The 16,066-nt window shown below is 37.5% G+C and overlaps 1 protein-coding gene across 3 annotated transcripts; it reads left to right on the top strand.

Moving 5' to 3' along the window:
* Positions 1 to 374: 374 nt before the first annotated feature.
* On the top strand, positions 375 to 3,052 carry LOC127106723 (uncharacterized). Of its 3 annotated transcripts, XR_007795473.1 has the most exons (5): positions 412 to 647; positions 1,089 to 1,220; positions 1,563 to 1,973; positions 2,226 to 2,641; positions 2,733 to 3,052. XR_007795473.1 is itself a non-coding variant. In XM_051044026.1 (4 exons), the coding sequence occupies exons 1-4, from the start codon at positions 511 to 513 to the stop codon at positions 2,362 to 2,364; spliced, it is 810 nt and encodes a 269-aa protein (XP_050899983.1). In that variant the 5' UTR covers positions 375 to 510; the 3' UTR covers positions 2,365 to 2,761. The 3 variants fall into 3 exon arrangements, 2 of the variants coding, with proteins under 2 accessions (XP_050899983.1, XP_050899982.1); XM_051044026.1 differs by having other exon boundaries at positions 375 to 647; positions 1,572 to 1,973; positions 2,226 to 2,761; XM_051044025.1 differs by having other exon boundaries at positions 2,226 to 2,761.
* Positions 3,053 to 16,066: the final 13,014 nt, after the last annotated feature.

A 16,066-nucleotide genomic window follows, 5' to 3' on the forward strand; every position in this document is an offset into this window, starting at 1 on the left:
TAAACAAAATTTAATCAGCTAAATTTTTTATTGGTAATAATTTGCAAATAAAATTAAGAAGATATATAGTAAATTAATTATAATGTACGTCAAAAATCATACATAAACAAAATTGTTGAATGCACAAGCATATAATTATAATAAATCAGTTTTTTAATATCAATATAAATATGAAAACAATTATAAAACACTAATTAAAAGTATTTCAGACTTCAAATTTCTACGTTGTTTTAAAAAAAAAAATTAAAAGCACAATTCATACATAAAATAATTTATTTGTCACTAATTAATTAATTAAATTATTTTATTTTATTCACAATTACACACGAAGCATTGGTATATTTTTTAGTGGGCCAAGTCTAAGGCCCAGTACTCACAACCGGTTCACACATACAGTGAAATACGAAAAGAAACCCGAATTTTGCGAAGGGAAAACGAAGTGAGCGAAAGAAACTCTGCAAAGCCTAATCACCAACGACAAAACTAATTCTCAAATTCAGCTTTTGATCAATGGAAGTAAAAGTGTGGGGATATTCTTCAAATGAAGATAGTGATGATAATGATAATGATCAAGTCTTTTTGCAAAATGCAAGCGATGATGAGAACCTTCACTTCACATCTAGTTCCTTGCCCAAATTGCAATTCAGGTGTGTGCTTTTTGGATAAACACTTCATTAAGCTCTTGTAACATTACTTTCTAGTATCATTTAAGTGCTTATTTTATGTATTATCTATTTCCATTACCAATCATTGAATAATCTCAAACTGTTTTCATATATGCTGTAAACCTGTTTTCTTAAGTTGTTTTGACCAGCTTGAGCTTATAGAAATAAGCTAAAAACAACTTATGATTATGCTATACGTTGTTTCTGAAAGCTCTCTCTATAACTCTCACAAGTGCGGTTGTTAGTAGATGAACTCAAATCTATGAAACACTGACACCCTGAATTTGATCCCGACACCGGTAATAATTTGAAAAAAATGAATAAATTAAACATAGTCACACGTGTGACACGGACACATACACGTCTTTATCCCTGATTTAGTGTTGTTTTGAAAATAATTGTTTTTTACATTTCATTAATTAGGAACGTGAAATCAAAAGGCAGGTGGAATGAAGAAATGGGAATGGCAGAGGTTATTGAGAAGAGTGGGAAAATGTGGGTATCAACTGGAATAGTTCGCAGTGGAAAGATTTATACTTCAATCGAGGAGACTTTGTAGGTGATATGCCATCTTTTTATAATAGAAGAGTCTCGCAATCCTTAAAGCTACAACTTTTTGTAAATAATGTGTTACAAAGGTGATATGCATTTTGTGAGAAGAAAATGTATGTACTGAGATTTCATTACATGTTAGCGGATAAAATAGCCAAAGAGGATTTTGTGATGTACTACCTCCGGTCCTATTTATAAGAGAAAATTTACTTTTTAGATTCATTGATCAGATACATTGATTATTTAATGAATCTAAAAAGTCAATTTTCTCTTATAAATAAGATCGGAGGGAGTATTTTTTTTGGTTAGAATTGAATATTTTGAAGACTTGTGTTAAATTTTAAGTTTTGGCAGGTATCTTATGGAAGTAGGAGCCTTACATCTCGTAGACGATGAAAATAGAAGTATATATCTAATAGAAATGTACGATAAGGTTGCAGGCGGGAAGAGTGGATGTTGCTGGGAGCTGTTTGAGGCTTACAGGCATCTCAAGTCTCTCGGCTACATAATTGGGAGACATGGTGTTGCTTGGAGTTTGAAGAGCGTTAGAGGTTCTCAAAAACAAGTTGCTCTTCAAGTTACAGAAGAAAGCACGCGACTAGTAGACATGGGTTCCAAGCTTGACCTTTCCATCAGTAAGCTATTTGGTGACTTGAAGATTAACGATTTGAAGCCGGATTTTGATGTTTATCTTCCTGACAGTAGGTTTAGAAAATCTTCTCCAGGCGATCCAAATTTTCTGCTGTACTTGTCTAGGTAATAATACACTCTTTTCATATCAGTATGATTACTTTAGATTCAGAAATCTAATTGTTAAGTGATCTTTATACAATTGACCAAAAAATCATGTAGTAATCGAGAACATGACTCGTAGGAGTTCAAGTGAACCATGACTTACATTCTTAGCCATGCAAATGCATCCTTAGCTCTAAGTTTCCTTTATTTTTTCCTCATGTAAATGTTCTTGGAAAATCTATTAAATTAGTTTTTTCATGAATAATCTGTCAGGGGTCATCTGCCATCTAGAGATGAAATTGAAGCCCTTGAGAGACAATGCGCGGGGATTCCGTTGAAAATCTGCCTGGTCACAGAAGGAAGGGTCAGTTTCTTTTCCTTTGACAAGGTTGAACTTCCTGTTCTACCCTGAAAGTTTGGTATCAATTCTATTTTTCCACTCTATGCTCAGAGGGAAAAGAAACAAAAGATTGTAATGATAGAATAGCTTGTAAGATCCAACAATGTGCAACAAAGCTGCAGAAATAATGGTTAAGGTTAAGATAGCCTTGCACTGCAAATGGCCTCAGTTTCACAAACTGGAGCATGCTTTTGGTCAAACTGGTTATTATAATTATAATGCAGATGTGTGCAATGTTGTTGACCATAACAAGAAACTGAAGGCAAGGGATTAGCAATACATGCCTCAGGTTATGATTTGTGATTAGAGTTACAAATAGGGATAATACTTGTTTGTTCAATCTATTATTTATGATTCTTTTCTGTTGATTTGAATTACAGATTTATCTCTGTCGTGTGTTGTTTTGGAAGACTCGAGTTCTTACATCATTAGTGATCTTCTTCGTTTAGTTATGAAATTGTTAAAATTCTTCAAGACTTTGTTTCAGAGTTTGGAGAGGAAGGGAATTAGAGATCACATTGGGTTTGTTAATTGTTGATGACACTAGTATGCTATGATCATAGATGAATGTTAAGCAATAACTCCTAATCACAACCACATAGAGTTACGGTGGATGAAAAGAGCCATTATGTATTAACACAGTAAAGTTGAAGGATCAAATTGACACTTTCTAAAGCTAGGGGTCAATTTTTTTTGTTTATTTTGTGCAAATATTTGTCTTTTTTGTTTTGTTTTTTTTCTCCAAAAATTTGTATTAATTTTATTTAGTACTAATATTCTAGACTCTCTAAAGTAATCACTTTCTAAAAATAATGAAAATACTCACACAAAAAATGGTGTTATTATTTTAAAAAATGTATTATCTCTAGGTAATGTTTCATTTTCTATATAAGAATGCATGTTTTCTCCGGCACTTCAATTTTCAGCTTCACAATTTTCACGTTAAAATGTCTTTGAGATTTTATATAACACTAATTTTCAGTTTTACAATTCTCACGATAAAATATCCTTAGGATTTTATATTTAGAAAGTAAACACATTTTCAACCAGGGTTTTAAAAATCGAACTGGTCTGAACGATTGAATTGGGAACGCGTTAGAGATATTTTTAAAAGACTGAGTCATCTGTTTCCGCATTGTTGTGTATTTGAATTATGAACATATTCTTAAATTCGTGAATAATTGATAAAATCATATGTTGATTGATGAGTATGTGGCCAATTGATCACTATATGGTTTGTATCAATTGATTTATGTGCAATTTGGGATGCTGGGGTTGGAATCAAAGCTTTAAATGAGCTTCTATGGTAAAAATTGCAGAAACTGCATTCTGCAACAGCGTGACGGACTATCCGTTATGCATCTGGGTTGACTGACGGTCGTCAGCAAGGTGACGGGGAGTCCGTCATGGTGTCCAGGCATGGATCCTTATGTCGGTTATGAAGGGGGTGGTGACGACCGTCACTTAAATGATGACCTCACCGTCATACTGTAAGGACTCGTTTTTGAGTGGTTAGTCCAGTTTTTGATGTTGTTTTCTCGTGTAGTTTATATTTAACTACTGTTTTAGGATAATTAGTGTGATTAATTAATTAAGGTGAATTGTTATTATGATTAAGTGATAATTGAATTAATTTACATGATTGTATGTGTTGAATTATGATCATGTGTATGAGTTGTTGTGTGTGAATACAATTATATGATGCGAATATAATTGTATATGTTATGTTGAGGTGTGTTGTTCAGAAGTGGGGACTATTGTTGAATGCTGTATTGCATTGTTGGTTATGGTTAGAAGTGGAACCATAATCGTTGTTGTTGCATTATTGTATGTCTGTTCGCGGTTGAATTTGGCGAACAACCTCTGGTTTTCCAAAACTTGTCGAATTGGGTTACTTGCAGGATCAACCACACAAATCCTAGGACATGTGCAAATCTAAATAACTTTGTAAATCTCTAGAACAACTTTCGTATCTTTCATTAGGTTTACTAAGTCTTTCATGTCGAAAGATATTGATTACAAACGTTTAAATAAAAGTAAACTTAACAAGATTAAGATAAATGGCAGAATATAACTGGCGAAGCACAAAGTGTCGAAAAAGAAATGCAGAAAGAAAATGACTGGTAAATAAACAGGAAAATTGGTAAATAACTTTGAATTTTTATAAGATAAAACTTTGAAAGAATTGGTGTTTGTTTACACGTACATGTTCCAAATATGACTCTTTTCTCTCACACGGGTACTTTGAGTATTTTACAGGAATTTTGTACAAGTTTTCACACACCTTTTCTGATAACAACTATCCTATTTATATACAAACAAAATAATTGTTACTAACGAACAAATCCTAAAACTGTGACACTTGGCTTTCTTCCTTTCGCCAGATGCTTCCACGCGTCTTTTGCCAAACGTCACAACTCTTTTGAATTTGAAATTACACTTTACGTCGAAATGACGTCTCTCTCCAGACTCTGTCGAATGGTCGAAATAACATCATGCCTGTCAAAGACGTCTTTCCTTCTGCAAATATCTTGTCGAAATGTCGAACCATTATTTTGTCGAAGTGTCGAACAACACTTTATCAATTAAACTGTTAATTCCATGGCGTCATTTGTCGAAAGAACCATTATGCATACTAATCTCATGGCGTCAAAAACACACGTATACAAGTTGCCCCCAGCAAAGATGTTTCGACTGTTTTGGAGAAACAGTCATTTGTTGTCAACCAGTGTTTTGATGCCATGTCATTTAATTTCATTATTCCCAAGTTTTTGTAATCTCAATTTCCAATACAGATTCATCATTATACTTTCTCCAAGATGTCACGTCTAGCCCACGTTCAAACTCTACCTCCATCATTTCCTAACATCATGGCCTCTTTTCCACTTCCACCTCTTCAATATCACCATAAAAACCGGCCACGTGTCCACGATCATCATTAACATTTCAAAGCATTTTATCATCTTCCTTCTATAAATACCCATAAACCATTTTCTCTGAAACTCTTTCAATGCTTCAGAACTTTTTCTTCATACCCATTTCTTCAACTTTCAACTTTCCTGAGAAAAATTCCTTTATTCTTCCCAACAATGGCTCCTCACAAACCTTCCAGCAGTAAACATTCCAAGAAGAATCAGGATTCAACTCTTTCTCCTGCGCATGATTTGAAGGGACCAATGACTATTGGAAACCAGCAATATGTTCCTGAACCTCCAAATGAGAGAGAAAAAGAATGTATCTACAAATCTCAGGTATTGGTTCCTGTTCTTATTTCTGGAAACTGTCATGCTATGTTAGGTCCACTTCCGAATCCAGAGATTAAAACAGATCGTTTAAAAGAATTTTTTCCAACCTATTTCCATACTAAACCCATAGGTGCTGGAGTGAAACCCCAACCTAAAGAGAAAATGGTAGAACAAAAAGACCCATCGAGTTCGACTGATGACGGAGAGTTGAACTTAACTTATTTGAATTATACCAGGATATTTAGAACTTGTCCATGGTCGAAAGACCCTTCAGACTACTTATCTTGGCTAAATAAAGTTGAAAAGATTAAAGGGAATTTCTGAAAAGAAGTAGGTATTTTCGAACTTATCTAGTTGTCGAGAGCAGGACCCAATATTTGTCCCAATATGCTTTTGGCTTCCCTTTACTTCCGGGACAGTACCTACAACACCTTTCACCTTCCTTGTGGGATGGTTACGCCCACTCTTTTCGACGCAGCAACCATCGTTGGCCTTCACCCCAATGGGATAGATTTCGACCCTACTATCCTAAACGGAGATACCATCGCTTTCGACACTAGCCTCGCCCCATACTCTTTATTTACGTCTTACTATCATGACAAGAGTACCACGGAAGTTTCGGATGTCGAACACATAGCCTTTTTGACTCTGTGGCTATCCAAATATGTGTTATGCTCTCGTTCCCTCCAGGTTGCCAAGAGATTCATCACCATGGCCAATCAGCTTCACGCAGGCACCAAACTATGTTTGAGTGAAATGATTTTGGCGAACCTTTACGAATCTCTGAGTGAGAGCGTACATCTTTTGAAAACCATCAAAACTCAAGGTAAAATCAATTTATCAGGACCTTTCTGGCTTTTACAATTATGGCTTAATGCCACATTTGAAGCTTCTCTCCCTGTAGAGCCAGAGGTGGATGAAGAAGAAGTGAAAGGCAGGACTGTCGAATGGCCAAGGTTGGTGCAACTGACGCCAACTGATGAAGGGATTAGCCTTCGACAAGCTTTCAAAAGTTATGTCATGATGTTTGCCAAAAGGTATCAGTTTACTTCGACCATGGAACCTTTTGCTGATAGAAAAATTGGACCTAAATGGTTTACCCAACAACTGCCATTGGAAATGCAGAAGGATGAAAATATATTTCTGAATGTTTGGGAATCATTTTAACCCCTAGGCTCCTTTTTTCTTATCGTAACGCCACTAAAACCTAGATAGCTTTGATAGTCTATCAACCCAATCTTGTTGCTAGGCAGTTTGGCTTGATCCAAATAAAGCCTCGACCCATATTCCCCAAGAAAGGGTCCACCATTTTCTACAAACCTTCATACTGAAGATGAGAGCAGAGAATTGTCGAAGAAACTGACTGATGACTTTCTTGACATTCGACCAGTGATCTTTCGACCATCTTTTCTATGTACTCCAGAGTTTGATGAATGGTGGGAAGATTATTATTCCAACAGATTTTTTGACGTAGCAGCTTTCACTATGCATTTAACAAATGCTTTTGCTTTTGTGCAGGATCGGACCAAAAAAGGTATTCAAAGACACATTAGAGAAATACAAAAATTTCAAAAATATTTCGAAACTGCGTATAGACCTGATGATCTTAGTCGAACCATACACGAAGCAGCGGCAGAATTAAAACGTAAATTGACGGAGAAGTTTGAAAAATTGTCATTGCCTTCAAATCTTCGACCAGAGGCGCGCTATGACCTGGCTTTCAATTGTCATCCACCAAAATTTCCTCCCTGCCAACTGCTGAATTTGGCGTGGCATTTAGCCCTCCATTTCCAGATTGGTTTGTTTGTGGGGACTATATGAAAATTCTTCGTCAACAATACAAAAAACCTGCTGAGCGTGTGGTTCCGACTAAGTATCATCTGGACGAATACCAAGGACACCTTCATTGGAATAGAACACGTTCGCGTGGAAGATCCCACTCTTGAAGGTTCACAGAAAACATGATTTTTCCTTTGTTATTCTAACTGTACTATCATGTATCTCTTATATTTGTTTTTGAATCTCCTTTCTTTCCTTAGCCGTGAGGATTCCTGCCAAGAAAACTTCTGTCGAAGCGTCGCCCAATGCTGCTAAGAAACCTTCGACAAAGGTACAAAACTCACTCTTTTCATTTATTCTTTTCCCTTTTAAGAAACTAATTGGCTTTGGTCTGCATGACTAGGTAAGTCGAAAACCCTCATCAGTCCAAAAGAGAAAGAGTGAAGAGGGAGAGAAGAGGACGTTCCTAAGAGTAAGTGACGAATCTCCAGAGCTCATCCCCTTCCCCAGAAGAAGAAGAAAATCACAAAGGTCTTTCCCAAAGATCCATTGTTAAATCAACTAGGAAGGATTCTGCAAGTACTTGTAGCACCTCAAATTTACACCTATCATTGTACATACATTTTCATATTAGGTCATAGCATATCATGGTCCACTGCATAGCATTGCATTGTCCCAGTTGCCTCAAGTGCAAGCAAATCAAGAGAATTAGGTCAAATTGATCAGGAGATCAGTCAACCAAGCAAGCAAGCACAATTCTCAAGGAGCCAAGGCCCTAGGGTTGGTCCAACATGTTCACATGACTTGGGGATCCATTTGAAGTGTTTAGGTCAAAGATTGGATGCTCAGAGGTCATCATTCAATGCACAATCAGTCAGAAACCCTAGAAAGTCAAACTTGGTCAACTGTCCATTTAATCAGTGGTTTGAGGATGGGATTTGGTCTGAGAGGTCTCATTCATGTCTATATAAGCTTCATATATCATGTCAAGCATCCACAGTGAAGAAAATAAAGTCAGATAGGAAATTTCCAGAAATAGAAAGTTGACCTGTAATTCAAATTTGCCAAAAATGGAAACTTCTTGATCTTAAACTTGCATCATGATACAAGATTCAAATGAATTTTTGCCCAACATGAAAGTTGAAGATCTTGTTCTCCCATTTCCAAAAAGTCCAAGAACACTCAATTCCCATGTATGGTTGGCAAGTTATGATCAATTCAATTTCAAAAATTTGTGAACTTCAAAAGGCCATATCTCTCAAACCATTTGGCCAAATTTGGTGGGGTTTTTTCCTACAAGTCCTATTTGAGCCCCTCTTTCCAAAAATGTCATCTTCATTCACCAAAACTTCACCATTCAAAATGGCCTTTTTGGACTTGCACTAATTAAATTCAAGTATGGTGCAAAAATGACTTTTTGAAATAACCACTTTTAAGCATTTTGGCCATTTGGAACTTGTTTGGAATGACATTTGACACTTGCCCAAGGCCCAAACTCGGGCAGAACCACACCCTCCATGTGCATTTGGTTCAAAATTAGCAAAAGGGCAAAATGCTTCATTTTGAGCTAATCATGTTTAGTACTCCATTAGCCAATGTTAAACAGATGTATATAACCTTATTTTCTGTCATTTCAACCCTAGCAACAGCCAGGAATCAAACAGAATTCTCTCATTCTCTCTCAATTTCCATTTTCACATTTTGCAATTTCTGACCAAAACCTCCAAAGAGCTCGAGCATCCTTTGTTGATTCATCATCTGGCCATCATTTGGAAGCTATTTGAAGCACCATTCACCAACTGGAAGCTCACTTTCTTGATCTGTTTTCTCAAAGTTCAGCCATGGCAAGTTTCGATTCAAGTTGGATTTGAGTTGTTTGAGCTAAACTTCTTCAAGTATCCATCAATACCAACCATAATCTTCATCTGTTTGAGCCTACATCACCAAAATAACAACTGTTTCACTCTTTTCTTCAAATACAAGTAAGTTTTCGACCCTTTTTTTTTCCAAAATCATAAGGTGCTTAGGATAGATCTTTTGATGCTGATTCTAATGAGCTATGGATTGCATGAAATGATTGAGTATTCACTGATTTACATGGATTTGAAGTTTACTACATGAACATGTTCTTGCTCGATTTGTTTTGATTGTGATGATTTAATGAAATCTATGGTTGGATTATGTATGTATGATGCTTGCTGATTCGAATGCCATGCTTGATTTGATGTTCTGGGCATTTTGATTTTTTCGATTGAATGGAAGTGATGAAGCTTCACTGTTGCTGTGCATAAACCCTAAATCATTTCCAGAAATTTGGTTTTTCACGTATTTGCTTGTTGCTGTATACTGTTCCATTGCCCTCAACCAATCAAAACATTTCGTGACCCTTTGCTTAAGCGCACCGTTTTGATTAATGAGCCCCATATTTACCATTGTGCCACCGGTCAACCATTTGACTTATCAATCCATGTTTACTTTGTTTATTTATTTCATTTTGATTCAACATTTTGCAAAATTCATAACATCTTCAATTCAAATCCAAAATTCATGAAATTTTTTGCATATTGTTCATTTGAATCTCTACTTTTTTATCATAATTTTTGCTGATTTTTTGGATGGTCGAATGTTTAATGGTATTAGGGTTTTGTTCATGTGTCATTATTTTGTACATCTTGCCAAATCTTTTGTGAAATGATGATGATATATCCAATGGCCCTGAAATTTTTTGTACGCAAACTAGACTCATCCATGGTGATTTTTGATGTAGAGTTCATGAATTTATCTTATCTGGTCATTGAGTTATGAATTTTTGAATTAGGGTGTGACAATTTGTGTCACACCAATGTTGTGCAACTTCATGATTTTTGATACCATGCTTCCTGACCTCCAATTGATGTGAAATTTTGCATGAACCTACTTTTATATGTCTACTTCACTTGTGATTTTTCTTGGATTTATTTGTGCCATTTCCTAATTGTTTGAGATTTTTCTCCCCTGTCTAGTCAAATGTTGACTTTGTGTGACACATCTTGTCATTCCATTTGTGAAATTCTCATACTTTATTGGATGATCATGGAATTTTACATGTGCATACTAGACATCTTAAGCTTTGCCATGGGGTTGATCCCATTCATTTCTCATATGTTATCACTGAGTTATGATTTTTTGAAGTTGATACATGTTTGTTTGACTTCTTTGGGCATGCTTGAAATTGTTTTGACTTTCTGATTTTAATTGACCATCTTCCCATGATCCAATTGAGCTGAAATTTTATATGCATGTCATGTTATGGATTAGGATTGATCATGAATTATTTGATGATTTTTGGAATTGTTTATGATTGCTTTTGATTCAAGTCTTGCTGTTGACTTCTATGAGCTTTCATTTGCCATGCTTTGACTTCTTTTGCTTATGAAATCATGATGATGAATGATATGAATGTGGGACCAATTGCGTTTGCTTCTTAAATGTTTAAACTTGATTTTGGTTGACTATCCCTTGCTGTTTTGACTTTCTCATCTCATTTTGACCCTAGGCTTGTCCTAGTGGTCCTGTTGCTTATGTTTGAGTTCATTGTTTTCAGGTTAAGCAACAAGTGCTTCAAAGAAATCATTATAATGTGATTGAGCTTGATTGTTTATCATGAGCTAACCTCTTTGTTTTTTAGGTGGCTTGACTCATATGATTTGAGTCTTGTGCTTTGCACATTCATCTGATTATGTTGACTGTTAATTCTATCCTCCTTTTGCTTTAACTGTTGAACTGTGTACTGATTTGTTTGACTATTTCAGGTACCATTAGTTGCTTAGTTCTTTGAACTTGCTTTGCTTTGCTATTTAGCAATTTGCTTTGAGGTATAATTTCTTTTTCTTCATGTAGTCTGGAAGACCTGGCCTGTTACTTGGCCAGGCAACTGTCTGAAGTCCTCCTTAAGAGGCAATGCTTGTGTGTGTTTAATTTTGTCCCCAAGCAGGAAAAGTCCTTCAAATAAGGCAATTGGTAGATCAAAGAGATAAGCCACCTATCTCCTACTATTCTGTGAGTCTTCTCCTTGCTCCCATTACATGGTTGTAGCATTGAGATCAAAACCCAAGATCTATAGAGTCTAATGTGGAAAGAGTTCCTACTTTCTGAACTCCCACACCTTCTGATATTCAAATGCTCTCCCTGACCAGGGATAAGAGCAATGAGGCACACCCCTCATCTCCTTTCATCTGCTTCACCTTAGCCTCTCAATGGCAAGGTTAAGAGCAACCCTTTGACCCTATTCCAGTTGGCCTCAGTGCCTAACCCTCTTGTATGAGCCTCCTTGTTTGGTTATAGAGTGTGCCGTTTGATCTTCATTGATTGATTGATTGCTTCATATGCACATGTCTGCTTGTATGCTTTATGCATTTATCATCATTAATTGCCCATTAGTGCATGATCATCTCATTTGTCTGTGTGACATTATCATTGTTGTTTACCCATTGAGGACAATTGTAAGTCCATTTCTTTGGCCATTGTTCCTATGATATGGAAGGATAGAGTGTAGGACCTCTTTGGTCACTCATATCTTCTGTTGCTGCTTTGTTTGTATGTGAGGATGCAATTATAAGTCCCTGTAAGTTGGCATTTGTTTTCCTGTGATCATAATTTGGTTTGTTTGATTGTATGTGAGGTTGCAATTGTAAGTCCCTGTAAGTTGGCATTTGCTTTCCTATGATCACATGTTGCTCTGTTTGTTGTGTATGTGAGGATACAACTGTAAGTCCCTGCAAGTTGGCATTTGTATTCCTAGGACCATACTGTGGAGGTTAGAGTAAGCCCAGACAGATTGGCATCTGACATCCATGTCTTGCTTTTGTTTGTTTATGTGAGGATGCAATTGTAAGTCCCTGCAAGTTGGCATTTGCTTTCCTATGATCATATGTTGGATATTGGTGTAAGCCCAGACAGATTGGCATCCGGTATCCAAGTTTCATTTTGTTTTAGGAGATTAGTATAAGTCCATTGAGTGGCCTCTGATATCCATTTCTGTTTTAGGAGACTGGTGTAAATCCATCTATTGGTATCCGGTATCCACCTTTTATTTCTTTGTTTGAGGAGATTAGTGTAAGACCATTGAGTGGCTTCTGATATCCAGTTCTGTTTTAGGAGATTGGTATAAGCCCAGTGATTGGCATCCGGTATCCGCTTTTGTTGACTTTCTTGTTTGTTTGTTATTATCCATTGCTTATTCCAAAGGACGCACTTGAATCATCTTCTATATGATTTCAAGAGGTGAACCTTATAAGAAGTTTTACAATCCATCTTCATCCATTCATCCCCATTATGTCCTAGACTTTTCACACTTTACTTTTCAAACTTGACATAAATGTTGTGCAAACATCTTCATGCTTTTTAACTAAAAACCTGGACCCCAAGTCCTTGACTTTTTTCAAACTTCATTTCATAATACTTCTTTCAAATCAATCTTAATCATACTTTGACTCTACTTTCATAATCAATCAATTAACTTCACCCATTCACTTGTTTTGGCTCTGTCCATTGTTAATCTTTTCACGCATTAGCCATAGGTTTCAATTATCATTGTGGTTGATGTAAATCTTACCTATCCTTAGTGAGTCGACTATAAGACTTCCGTACTGAAAACAGGGTTAACCCCTCTAGTGCGTCGAAGCTATCCTCACATGGTGGATGTTGGTCTTGGTCGAGTTTTCTCCCATTGATAATGAAAAGCCTCGGTGCTATTGTTTAAAATTGAATCCACCAACTTTTGGAAATCTTTTAGCCGAACTACGGCGTTTTGATCCTTACCTTTGATGGAAGGTACGTAGGCAACGGATTCATCCGTTCAAACCCAATGATAAAATTGTATATTCTTGTCTCATCATCCCAATCATGTTTGCACAATGTTTATGTCATAACAAATAACAATTTATTACAACAAGTGTGAAAAGGGCTCCCTAGGAGTACCTAGGACGTAGTGGGTGCCTAACACCTTCCCATTGCGTAATTTACCCCTTACCCAGACTCTCTGATCTTTTTATTAGTTTTCTACGTGTAAAACTTCTTAGGCTTTTGTTCGCTTTTTAGCCAGTCCTTTGGATAAATAAAAGTGCGGTGGCGACTCGAAATTTCATTGTATGCTTTGCTTATGGTTTAATCAATAAATCATATAGCGACGAATACACCGCTACAGAAAAGTGGCGACTCTGCTGGGGAGAAATTTCCTTGGTGGTATTGCCTACTTTTCACCCTTGTTGTGATATATTGTTATTTGTTACTTGACATATTTTTGTACAATTTGGGATAACTGTATTGATTGTAATGTTTGAATTGCTTGATATGCAATTGCTGTTTGCTTTGGTGATCTGTGAGATGAGTTCTATACCCGAACTCGAGTGCACTCTAGGATAGGAGAATGGCATAGTCTTGTTGATTGGTGTGGAGTATTCCTTAGCCAGTTGACTTGCGAGTCCATTCACTTGGTGGAGGTCATGTTGAACTAATAATGTCACACAAGTTATTTGTGGTTGGGCATTATTCTTTCAATCATGTGCCGCAGAAGCCAAGGACCTTAGTTTACCAAACTCATCTTGGCCTATTTTTAGGACCGTAGTGCGGAGGTCGTTCAGATGTAAGTTCTGATACGATTGTTACGCGATACTACACTCATAAGAGTTTCTCTTGAGAATATTCTTGGAATACGAGTATTCGTTCCTCCGATAATATTCGAAAGATGGAACGATGACTATGGGAACCTCTGATAGAACATGTCTGGCAGGTTTAAACCCTAGTACACTCCCTTTGGGTGGTTCTTAACCGAGACTCCATGCTCGTGACTCTCAACAAACCCGTGATTCGTGGTTGAGTCGTTCAGGCAACCTTAATATCAATGGATCCTGGATCAGGTGTAAAACCTAAATCCACCAAAGCGGCTGGTTGATATTAAGGAGGTTTGAACCGGTTCATGTACCGTTAATATCAATGGAACTTGGGTGTCGATAAGGTGAAAACCTAAATCCACCAAAATGGATGATTGATATTAAGGATACATAGAGCTTTCCCACGACCTTTGTGTGGTGTGCCTTGCTTGATCCTTGAGTGTGTTTGTTGCATTCATGCATTCACGCATTCATCCGCATTCATGTCATCAGAAAAAGAAAATTTTCAAGGAACTTAAAGGGTTATTTTGCAAAATTTTCAGACATGGAAAGACCAAAGAGGCATACAAAGAAGTACAGCTTTAAGCAGCCCGACGTAAAAGAGTTAAGGAATCTGACATCATATGTATTAGATCCATTGGGTTTCAAAGCTCGCTATGGGAAGCTTCTGCCTCTGCTCACCACTCAGGTTGACGAAGGGTTGATGAGTACCTTGGCTCAGTTCTACGATCCGTTGCATCATTGCTTCTTATTTCCGGACTTCCAGCTGTTGCCAACTTTGGAAGAGTATTCTCATCTCATTGGGATTCCAATTCTGGATCAAGTGCCGTTCAGTGGCCTAGAGAGTATTCCATCTGCTCGAGAGATTGCAAGTCTGTTGCATATAGATGAAGATCTGATTAGAGCTAATCTGACTACCAAAGGCGGAATTCAAGGTTTTCCTTCTGAGTTCCTCATTGCCCAAGCTACCTTCTATGGGAAGGCCATGAGTGAGGATGCCTTTGAGGCTCTATTTGTGCTACTCATCTATGGATTGGTGTTGTTTCCCAACTTCGACAAGTTCGTGGACATGAACGCTATTAGGATCTTCTCAGTTCTTAATCCCGTCCCGACTTTGTTGGGCGATGCTTATGTCTCTTTGCACCTAAGGAATATGAAAGGTGGAGGAGTCATTGTCTGCTGTTTACCCCTGCTGTACAAGTGGTTTATTTCGCACTTGCCGCAGACAGTTGCTTTCAAGGAGAACAAGGGATGTCTACGGTGGTCTCAGAGACTCATGTCTCTCACCAATGATGATATCACCTGGTATGATCGCGTGTATGATACCGTCCAGATCATTGACTATTGTGGTGAATTCCCTAATGTGCCTCTTCTTGGCACATGTGGTGGGATTACCTACAATCCTATTCTTGCACGTCGTCAGCTTGGGTTCCCCCTAAAGGATAAACCTAATAACATTCTGTTAGAAGGTGTGTTCTTTCAGGAGGGTAAAGATCCCCAAGGCCTGAAAGCCAGATTTGTCCGTGCTTGGCGCAGTATTCACAAGAAGAGTAGGAATGAATTGGGTCCAAAGAACTGCATTGCTTTGGAGCCATACACCTCTTGGGTCAGACAGAGAGCTGCTACCTACTTGATGCCGTATGATCATCCGAGACCTACACCGTTGGATATGGCTGGGCCTTCAACCCTCCCTACCCAACGTGTAGAGGAGTTGAGAGAAGAAGACCTTTTGCGTGCTTGGATCCGTGAAAGAGAGGAATTGCTGCAGCAGCTCAAGGAGAAGGACGCTATGATTGAATTTCTCGAGCACCGAGTGATCGACGATCCGAACGACACTTGGACTTCTCTGCTTCCTCAGTCATCCAAATTCTGGAAGAGGAGGTATGATCGACTTGCAAAAGAGAAAGCTGACATGGAGGCTGCCTATGAGAGAGAGATCAAGAAGTTGTGCACTTCTCGTCTTCCAGCATCCCGAGCTTCTAGGGATCCATAGGATGTCATTTACCTTTTCTCTTTGTAATGAATCAAAAATGCTGTATT

This window comes from Lathyrus oleraceus, chromosome 7 (genome assembly GCF_024323335.1).
Source record: "Lathyrus oleraceus cultivar Zhongwan6 chromosome 7, CAAS_Psat_ZW6_1.0, whole genome shotgun sequence".
Taxonomy (NCBI): Eukaryota; Viridiplantae; Streptophyta; class Magnoliopsida; order Fabales; family Fabaceae; genus Lathyrus; species Lathyrus oleraceus.